This window comes from Ovis aries, chromosome 4 (assembly GCF_016772045.2).
Source record: "Ovis aries strain OAR_USU_Benz2616 breed Rambouillet chromosome 4, ARS-UI_Ramb_v3.0, whole genome shotgun sequence".
Taxonomy (NCBI): Eukaryota; Metazoa; Chordata; class Mammalia; order Artiodactyla; family Bovidae; genus Ovis; species Ovis aries.
In genome coordinates this window covers 12,018,821-12,030,047 of record NC_056057.1, presented here as the reverse complement: position 1 = coordinate 12,030,047, position 11,227 = coordinate 12,018,821, and the positions used below count along the sequence as shown (strand labels likewise).

Here is an 11,227-nt window from a genome sequence, read left to right as displayed (position 1 = left end):
TAAACCAGTGCCTGGTACATAAAGGGACCTCCAAATTTTTGTTGTCGAATAAATAAATGCATGCATTCTTTTTCATGACTGTTGAATTTTACAAGGATCTATTTCCTTCATTTTGAGAGTAATTTTTGCACAAGAACTTTGGAACCAATTTCTGAAGTTTATAATCCACCTAGTTTCATCCCTCCCTGTTCATTTTCATGTTCAATGAAATTATGCACTCTTTACCATTAGGTTTTTATTTTTATTTTTTAAAGAAAAAGAAGTCATCATTTAATGTGTGTGAACCAAAAGGAAAAGAAAGCAATGGCATCAGTGAGTCTCAAGTTTCTCCCAGTGTCAGCAAATGGTTTTTAACAGTCCATGGATTCCAGACTGAGTGTAGCTTGAGTGGAAAAGGTGCTGATGATGCCTTGGGTCTTCCTTGGATGGGGCATCTGAGTGCATAGAGTAAGGTATGAGGTGTTGTCCTAAAAGGAGACAGCCCCCGGCATCCTTCTGTGACCATCCCACTACTTCTATCAAATAAAAGATAACTTCTCGTTGGTCCCTGCTCTCCTAGACTGTTCTATTAGAAATAGCGGCTCACTTCTCACTGATTATCATCCTTCTAAGACTAAAAGTAGAAGGGATAACGGTGAAGTATAACTGTTATTGACTCAATATCTTTGTCTTACTTAATGGGACAAGCTTAATAGATCAAAATGTATGATGGTTAGTCATATCATGTTGACTATACAAACTTATTCCTGATTCATACGACATTAATACTCACATATACTTACTTTTGGGCTTCCCTGGTGGTTCAGAGGTAAAGAATGGGAGTCGTGGGTTCAAACCCTTTGTCGGGAAAATCCCCTGGAGAAGGAAATGGCAACCTACTCCAATATTCTGGCCTGGGAAATCCTGTGCATAGAGGAACCTGGTGGGCTACAGTCCATGGTGTCACAAGGAGTCAGGCACAACTGAGTAACTAAACAACAATATTTACTTTTAAAAGCCTGTACATAGAAATATGAATCTTGCTCTATTCTAAAATTACTTTTGCCTCTTAAACTAGATAATATATTTGCCAAGTCCCCAAATCAAAATTTTAGAGAAAAATATACAATGAGAAGACTCAACATCATGCTTTCCCACCTGGCACACCCAACATTGGTTCTAATAGGTAGCAATTTTTATTAGTTCCCCATTTAACCTTCCAAAGTTTATTTAAACAAAGCAGACACAAATAGGTATAATAAAATGTGCTCAATGTGATTAATCATTAGGAAACTGCAAATCGAAACCACAAAGAGATATCATCTCACACCTGTTAGAATGCCTGTTCTCAAAAAGACTATCAACAACAGTGTCGGTGAGGATGTGGAGAAAAGGGACCCTTCTGCAGTGTTGGTGGGAAAGTAAATTGGTACAGAGACAGTATAATGCTTCACCAATAATTAAAAATAGAATTACCACACAATCCAGCAATTCCACTTCTGGGTGTTTATCCAACGACAATGAAAATACAAGCTTATAAAAATATAAGCATTCCCATATTCATTGCATCATCATTTACAGCAGGAAAGATATGGAAATAATCTATGCGTCCATTGATGGCTGAATGGATAAAGAAATTATTTTATAGATACATGATGAGATTATTATTCAGCCATAACAAAAAAAAGGAAATCTCACCATGTAACAACATGGATGGACCTTGAGGGTATTATGTTAAGTGATATATCAGACAAAGACAAATATTATATGATCTTACTTATATGTGGAATCTAAAAAGAAAAAGAAGACAAAACTGATAAATACAGAAAACTGAGTTGCGGTTGCCAGAGGTGGAGGGTCAGGGAGGCGAAATAGATGAAGATGGTCAACAGGTATATGAAAATCTGCCTGTAAACCTCACAGGAAATCAAGGAAGTTCAAATTTAGATAATAATGAAATACCAGTTTGCATCCAACATAAAAAATAAACTGACTTGAAATAGCAAGGATGGGTGAGCTTGGTAATGTTAATCCTGCCTAGAAATAGAGAAGTCAGTTTTGCTAATATGAGTTCATAGACTCTAAGTCTCAAAACACAAAACCCAGTAACTATTTAATCAGATACAAAATGATTACAGAACTAGATTCTTGGAAGAAATTGAACACATGATTTAAATCCTAACAAACTCCTACTTACTGAAGGTTTCTTTTATAATATATCCGAATAGATGGTTTTCGTATTTTTTCATTTTCTAATACATTTTTAGCAGCTGAACACTCTAAAATCAAGATGATTTTATTGCAATTCTATAGGTTTGCTGAGTTACTGAGATGAAACAGTGAGGGAAAAAAGAAGATAATTATATTTAGGAGAAATGTCTATGATATTGGATACTTATTAAGGAAAAAAAAAGTGCACTGACCAATTTGTCGTATGGTTGAAAGTAGGTGAAGAGAAAGCACTAGGACTCAGAAGCATACATGACTGAGCAGGTGAGTGCGACATAGAAAGTCAGGGTCAGCCATGTAATCCACAACTCTAGAGGATACAGATGCTGTCTTGGCACTCCATGAGAGAAGCAGATGATTTGATCTAGTGGCTCAGCTGGTAAAGAATCTGCCGGCAAAGCTGGAGACCTGGGTTTGATCCCTGGGTCAGGAAGATCCCCTGGAGAAGGGAATGGCGGCTCACTGCAGTATTCTTGCCTGGAGAATTCCATGCACAGAGGAGCTTGTCTGGGTACAGTCCATGGGGTCACGACTGAGCGAGTAACACACACACACACCCCTTCTCAATAACCAGAACAGATGTTTGCTTCCCTAAACAACAGAAGAAAACCTTATAACTTGAAAGAAATGAAATAGTTCATTAAAGTAAAGGTTTTCAAGCACCAAGTGTACTAATTCCATGCCACCTTAAATGCAAACAGCAGCAATATATCCCAAATACTGGCTGTTCCATGGTTGTTGGAAAAGATATATCACTAGTTAGTTAGTTAAATCGCTCAGTCATGTCCAACTCTTTGCAACCCTGTAGACTGTAGCCCACCAGGCTCCTCTGTCCATGGGATTCTACAGGCAAGAATACTGGAATGGGTTGCCATTTCCTTCTCCAGGGGATCTTCCTGACCCAGGGATCGAACCCAGGGATCGAACCCAGGTCTCCCGCATTGCAGGCAGACACTGTAACCTCTGAGCCACCAGGGAAGCCCTAGATATATCATTACACTTTTTTAACTTCACTGTGGAGTAGATCATGCTTTGGGATAAAAATACTCCAGGGCTCCCAGTAATTCCCACTGACATCAACACTTGGAAAAAGGCAGGGAACTGAAGGAAATGGGTCCTGCTCTTGGGTTGCTGTAACCTGCTCTTTCAAAAGCCTGGGTATCCCGTTCCTTCTCTGAGAGGGGAAAGAAAGTAATTTCGGAGTGAGGATGCTTATATACCTCAGGAAGCTAGTAGAGTTCACTGGCACGTCTCTGGTTTAGTAAGGTACACCTATGCATCTAAGCAATTCAATGGATATGAATTTGGGCAAACTCGGGGAGATAGTGAAGGACAGGGAGGCTTGGCATGTTGCATTCTATGGGGTTGCAAAGAATTGGACACGACTTAGCAACTGAACAACAACATGCATCTCAGTAGGGGTTTCCCCAGTGGTTCTGTGGTAACAAAGCTGCCCACAACGCAGGAGACACAGGAGATGTGGGTTCAATTCCTGGGTCAGGAAGATCCCTGGAGAAGGAAATGGCAACCCACTCCAGTATTCTTGCCTGAAAAATTCCGTGGACAGAGGAATCTGGCAGGCTATAGTCCATAGGGTGGAAAAAGAGTCAGACATGACTGAGGAAGAGCAAGCATCTAACCAAGAGGAAAGATCTCACCAAGGAGAAACCTGGGCTTCTATGCCACATTTAAAATTGCAAGTTAGTAACTAAACCCATTTGAGCTGGAGCTAACCTGTCAGGGTTTTCCTTCTCTTCCTTTTTACTTCAACCTGGAGCAATCTGCATCCAAAAACAGCGGGAAAGGAGAATATGCTCAAAGAAAGGAAGTTTCCTTTCTTTGGGGTTGTGTTCCTGGTGCCTTTATGAAAGATGGAAGGCGATCGTATACTTTGCTGTTGAGTTTTTTGTTCATTTCCAACAACAGAGACATCAATGGTTTAAAGAATGGGAGACTTACAAGTCTGAAGCAAGGTCCTGGAGCAACAACCCACAGTGTGCAATGAAGGGTAGGTAGCACACAGCAGCAGCCTTTGCCAAAGCAGGAGGGGAAGAAAAGAGGTTGCCTGTTATAGGGGAGTTGATATAAGGTGGGTTCATTCATTACCAGGGAAAGCAGTAGCGGGGTACACCTCTCACAGCCCCGTTTGCTGAGAACAAGCACTAGCTGGGGCCCAGGGCAAGGTCATGGAAGGTCAGTTGGGTGAGTAGGGTATAGGCGAAGCAAGTAACAGTCAAGCAGGGCATGTACAGAGAGCAAGAGAACAGCCATCCTGAGTGGCCTGATCCTACACTCCACCCCTTTATACCCCATAGGACCCTTACAATCGTGGTATGCCCATTTTCCGAGATGGTTTCCCTGGTGGCTCAGCTGGTAATCTGCCTGCAATGCAGGAGACCCTGGTTTGATTCCTGGGTCGGGAAGATTCCCTGGAGAAGGGTTAGGCTACCCACTCCAGTATTCATGGGCTTCCCTGCCCGCAAGGCGGGAGACCCAGGTTTGATCCCTGGGTTGGGAAGATCCCCTGGAGGAAGGCATGGCAACCCACTCCAGTATTCTTGCCAGGAGAATTCCACGAGGAATTCTCGTGGAGAATTGAGACTGGAGACTGGAGCCTGACAGGCTACAGTCCATGGGGTCATAAAGAGTCAGACAGAACTGAGCACCCAAGCACAGCGCACCTTTTCCGAGATCTTCTTGGGGTCAGGCCGTCTTCTTTGGTGCGCTGCACCCTTAGGCTCGCTAGGACAGCTAGGATCCCTTGGTGAAAAGTTAAGCTGCGGACTGGGAGAAAATGTTCACACCTGTCACCAGCAAAGGATTGAGTGGCCACAATAAAGGAAGAATTCCAACCGAGCAAATGAGAAGCAAGACAAGCTAATTTTAGAAGTTGGCAAAAGATTGATTTGTTCCTTTGGAGAAAGAAAAGAGGTAAGCTTGGCACAGGCCTGCTGGAAAAGGCTGGTTGGCAGGGGCACAGAGCCAAGCATCTGCGCCAGCGCTCAGTGCAACAGCACTGGACGGTCGCCACGGAAAGACCTGGTGATCACATGCGAGATGTGACTCCCTGTGGGAGGCAGAGCAGGGCTGGCCCCAAAGGGGCTCCTCTGGACCTCCAGCCTTTCTCCAGCCACCATCATCGTAGCAGCACTCTGAACAAAAGCTGTACGATGATAAACTGGGAAGTGCTTGAACTAGACGAGGCCAGGTCTAGTTCCTGATTCAATTACCTGACTCTGTCAACATTAGGAATTCTACTCATTCAGGTGTGTGTGTGTGCATGTGTGTGAGTGTGCCTGTGTGTGAGTGTGCCTGTGTGTGTATGTGTGCATGTGTGTGTGTGCGCATGTGTGTGTGCATGTGTGTGTGTGTGCTCAGTTGTGTCTCTTTGTGACCCAATGGACTGTAGCCCACCAGGCCTCTCTGTTCATGGAATTTTCCAGTCAAGAATACTGGCGTGGGCTGCCATTTCCTTCTCCAGGCCATCTTCCTGACGCAGGGGTCAAGCCCGTGTCTCCTGCGTATCCTGCATCGGCAGGAGATTCTTTACCATCAGCGCCACCAGACTCACTCAGTTCCCTACTAGTTAATGCTAGATGAAAACATTCCAGGAGTCAGAACTCAGTGCTGTAAACCTCCTGAGATTTGAAGCAGAGAGAGCTGGATCTGAGACCTGGTCTGTCAAACCACTTCATCTTTACAGACAGGTCCCAAACAGCTGAAAGGTTATGGGGAGAAGTATCAAAGGTAATGCAAAAAAAGAGAGCGAGAGCGAGAGCGAGAGAGCGAGAGAGAGAGAGAGAGAGAGAGAGAGAGAAAGCCTTCTGAAGTTGCCAACACTCGTTCTGCAGAGATAAAACTTTATTTGAGGAATCAAGCAATATACTGAAAGAGGCGTGTCATGCACAAGTGGTGTCCTTATCCCCATAATCGCACATCAGATGCTCTCTGTCCTCTTAAAAGGGGTGTGTAGTGCACAGGGATGAGAAGGATACAGCTTTCAGACAAGACCACATCTAGGTGAGCGCTTAAGAAAGTCTCCTTTAAATTTCACTGTTACTCCTTTAAAAGGGGGTTGGTTTTATTTCGGGAAACGACAGCAAACAACCTCTTCCACTGAGGACGAAGTGTCTCCCCAGTTATTCATGAAATAATGCAGCTGCCTTTTTCCTTAAAGGGATTCTTGTCTTCTGGAATTCCTTTCACCAGAGGATCCTCTCCAGAACGTTCTTCAATATAGTTCTTTATTTCTTCTGAACATTTAGACACCTTAAGGAGAAAGGAGGAAAGAAAGAAAGGAAGAAAGAAAAGAATCAGGATTGTTCAAACTTTATCACCACCCTTTAGTGAAATTAACATAATTGGGTACAACCAGCATGTTAAAAATCAAATAGAATAGATGAAAATATTAGCGTGCAGCACAGAGCCTATACAATATATATGAATGATATAGTCTATGTGAAATAGATGTCTTACTACAGTAGCATTAAGAAAGTTTGAAAGTCACTGTATTAAAAATATTATCCCCAGCAATTTCTATCCACTATGTCTCATATGATTTCCTTCCTCTGCTAAAATACAATGATGACAGGTCCACAATATTTGAGGAACTGAAACATACTCCACTTCCAACTTTCCATGCTAATGAATTGTTGCAGTGCCAGCTACTCCCCAAATAGCTTTTAGGGTGTTTCCTGCAAAAATTCTCACTTTACTGAGTATGTGCCAGGTTCTTCAATTTCACAGAGTGATAGAAGCATTGGAGAAAGTCGGATCTGGAAAAGCTAAAGTTGCCCCAAAGTTTCCCCACCCCACTTGCAACACCCCTATACCCCTTCATCTTCATCTCTCCCCAACCCTCCACCTGTGTTTCTGTGCAGAATTGATCATAAGAAAAGGCGTATCTGAGGCTTGCGTTTATGTAAGTAGGGTAAACTTTTTCTGAGTGGAGAAAGGATTAAACAGTTTCTTCAAAAAGTCTATCCTTAAGAGACAGTTTGTAAGAGTGATTTATAAAAAATAGGAGGAGAGTAAAAAGGAAAGGAGGAAAAAAAAAAGATTACTGCTTAACAAGGATCTGCATTAACTAGTAAGAAATAAGAAGTAAAAATTATAGAAGTTCCAGAAAATTCTAATGGAGTCCTCTTAAAACTAGGCAATGTGTCCACTGATTTTATTATCTAGATTAGTAATCTCCAAACTGTTTCAATATTGATCACTAAAAAATTTCTGCATATGTATCCTACAATGTACATAACTATTCACGTACACCTAAGTGAAGTTACTACATGTGTTAATACATCATGCATAACCATAAAACATAAACTAGAAATTATTAAAAGATCAGACTTTAAGGTAACCAAAAAAATATCATTTTCAATATACACACATATCAACTCACTATGTTATATGTCTAAAATTATTAAAAATGTTTCTTGTCTATTGTACTGCAATTAAACTTTTTTAAAAATAAAAAATGTTTTACTCCCACACCTCAAAGATTTCTTGGTACATCAGTGTGGAAGCCTCTGAAAATAAAATTTAAAACGAGGCAACACAGTTAAAATGTGGCAAATAAAATCCTTCCAATTATCATTCTCTCGGGTAACATTTGGGGAAAATCATTGTGCGGGCATTTTAAGTGAATTTTCAGAGGTGATGACATAAGTATCCATAAGCTGGGCTTTGTGACCACGGAGAAATTTGCAGATAAGACTCATGTTGGGACTTCCCTGGCAGTCCAGTGGTTAAGACTGCCTTCCAATGCAGGGGGGACAGGTTTGATCCCTGGTTGGGGAGCTAAGAGATCACATGCCTTCTGGCCAAAAAACCAAAACATAAAGCAGAAGCAATACTGTGACAAATTTAACGAAGACTTTTAAAAATGGTCCATATCAAAAAAGAAAGGCTAAAAAATAGTTAAAAAAAAATTAAACTCATGTTTCCCTAAATGGTATCTGTTACCGAGCCTTCTTCATTAAGTGTCCAAAAAGATGTGTAATCTCCAAAAGTGAACAATGGTTTCTCTGATGTATTTCCTTCCATGATCAAGAGGATAAATTTGAACAACAATTAGCTACAAGCCAGAATTCAGCCTGTGAATCTGGCCTGAGCAGAACACACAGCTCAGATATTCACAGTTTATTGACTGGGCATCAGAAGATATGTGTCTTAGTGTTTTAACAATGTCTCTATCATTGTCTCTGGGGTCTTAAATAAGGGTCTAGTTAGCCTTCTTGGAATTCAGGTTGGTTTTTCAATCCTTCAAAGTGAAAGGGTTGAATGATCTCTAAGAGCTATAATGTTTTTCTAGCATGAACATGTTATAATTCGAAGTGCATAATAAAATGGTGGATTCTTACTATTAGGACTTAGATGTTTCTCCCTCTGATCTCTAAGGATTTCCTGAAAGTATTCTCCCCTCTGTTCCTTCTCCCCAAGAAAGTAATTCCAGTAGGATGTGTCCTAAGGAGTGGAGGTGGAGAGCTGGGAGGGGTGAACTGCTGATGAATAATTCTCTCTAACTTCCACACAGTCCACACTCCATCTAATGAAGTGTGCAAGTGTTAGTTGCTCAGTCGTGTCCAACTCTTTGCAACCCCCATGGACTCCTCTGTCCATGGGATTCTCCAGGCAAGAATACTACAGTGGGTTGCTATTCCCTTCTCCAGGGGATCTTCCCCACCCAGGGACTGAACCTGCATCTCTTGAATCTCCTGTGTTGGCAGACAAGTTCTTTACCACTGAACTCCTGGGAAGTCCCACAATAGGAGAGATGAGAAATCCTGGACAACTAGGGTAGTAGTAGTAATGCGGAAATTACTTCTGGCATTTCTGGTGCCAATGAAGGGGTACAGAACTGAGCAAGCCTTTATATCCTAAGTGGTTTAAGAGACTGTCCTACATCTGAATGATTTATAAATATAAAATTCATTGTCCTCTTTACTGGTAGTTGTTATTACAAGTGTAGGCAGACCCAGATCTCCCATATTACAGGCAGATTCTTTATCAGCTAACCTACCAGCGAAGGCCTAACTGCATCTAGACCCTTGCCCAATTTCTAATTTGAAGCTTTAGGTAAGTGGAGGACACATCTCTTTTTTTTTCCCCCCATAAGTTCTGCATTGTGATACAAAATATTAAAATATTCTTGGAACAGAATATAACTTGGCACAGACAACACTTTACTTCAATTCATGCAACTCTGTTTAATATGTAACCTCTAAGATTCATTGTGTCAAAAAGATCTAAGTGGCTAACAGACGGGCTTTGCCATACACAAAATGGGTCTCTTAAAAGTTTCAAGAAACAAGCCTATTCATTTTGTCCTATAACTTTGGTTTTTTCCTTTAAACACAGCAGTATTTTTAAAGCTACAAAAACTTTCAACATGTACAGAAAGGACTTTGAACTTCAAAATTCTGGGAGACTAGGGATTTGGAAGTTACAGATTACATTTGAGAAAAGAAATGTATAAAAAAGTTTCCGCCTCCAAAGCCTGCATCTTCCAAATATCATTCAAAATGTGTCTTCTGAGTAAAAAGACTCTTGTCACGAATAGAGTTATCATAATTAAAGCAGGAAGGTAAGTGAACATATTCACTATAGCTACTTCCTTTCCATTGTTTTCCTTGACTTTTTCTAGTATTAAACCACAGAGATACAAAGTCAGTTTAAATTCTTCTTGCTGGGGAGAAAGAACTACATCATTTATCTTAAAAAAATATCTATCCAAAAACCTTTTCCTGGACTACAGGTTGCCCGATTGAGGAAAAAGGGAAGGAATGAAGGCCTGTACTACCAGTAAAACCTTGAAATAAAAACGACAAAGTCTCCAACAAATTTGAGTGGAGACTTCTGAACACTGGCACGTACATTCTCACAAAATCTGTGATCATTTCAGCGGTCTCTAGAATTTCTAATCATAATCACAAAAAAGAATGTTTGTATGCAGTATATGTATAATTATTTATTTATAAATAAATACAGATAACACTGTGTAGGTATTAGTTCACTGTGCATACTTACAAAGCATAAAGTGGAAATTATAAAGGAAAGAAGTTTATAAACAAAGGTGGATACTGTAATGTTTTGCTCCCAAGCCCCAGTGGACTGCTCATCACACACTTCCTGGAGACCCCTGAGGAAGACTCAAAACTAGCTAATTCAAGACATATTGTGATTAAGAAAGCCAAAACCAGAACAGACAAACAAAAACCCCTCAACTTTTAAGAGCTATTCTTTCCCATTATGAAAAAGATCAATGAACTAAGTAGCCATCTGCCTCTTCCCTACAGCTTGGGTTTTTAAAATCAACTGCCTAATAGCTGGCAGTTTTTCTCTCTTGTTCCCCTCATTCTCAAATATTTGGCTTTAAATTACTCATGATATCGTTGCTCTCTCCTTAACCTCCTATGATCTCCCCACATCAACAGGCATTTCTCAAGCATCACCAAAGCCCCCTTCAAAAGAAGCTGCAGAAAAAGCAAAAAAAGAAACAAACAACTATCCCCCACCCACCCACCCACCCACCCACGAGCCAAGAAACTATTTGTTTTACTGCAACAAACTAGACACCACCAATCTTGGTTCATTTCACAGAAGGAAATATTCTGGGACATCCAACTTGCCTGCTGTCTCTGCAACTTAACCTCTTTGCGGAGTTGCTCAACTTCCATCTTCAGCTTTTCCTTTTCTGGCAGATCTTCGATGTGAAGAGCCGGCATTTTCGCCCCAGAACTGGGCTCAGGGACAGCTCTGGAAGTGGAGCGCCTGCAAGTGCCGCAAACCAGGGCGCGTCCCGAACGAACTGTGCTGCCTGGGCGCCCCGCCCGCGCAGAAGGTGACCGCCTCTCCCAGCGGCGGTCCCAGCGCCCCGACGAGATCCCCCCACGCCAGTTCACCCTAGCGTCCCAGGATCCGAAAACTCCTGCCCTTTTGGTCAGGTCCCCACACCACCAGGAGATCTGCTCCTGGGAGCCCGCGGAGGGTTGAGTTTGCAAAGGCGGCCCGTAGAGGC

At 41.6% G+C, this 11,227-nt stretch overlaps 1 protein-coding gene across 1 annotated transcript; it reads right to left on the bottom strand.

Annotated features, from left to right (window-relative positions):
* Nucleotides 1-6,033: 6,033 nt before the first annotated feature.
* On the bottom strand, nt 6,034-10,991 carry GNG11 (G protein subunit gamma 11). Its single transcript, NM_001139445.2, is given in 2 exon segments — nt 6,034-6,477; nt 10,839-10,991. Coding segments are annotated over 2 exon segments (222 nt in total). The 5' UTR covers nt 10,935-10,991; the 3' UTR covers nt 6,034-6,351.
* Between the last annotated feature and the right edge of the window lie 236 nt (nt 10,992-11,227).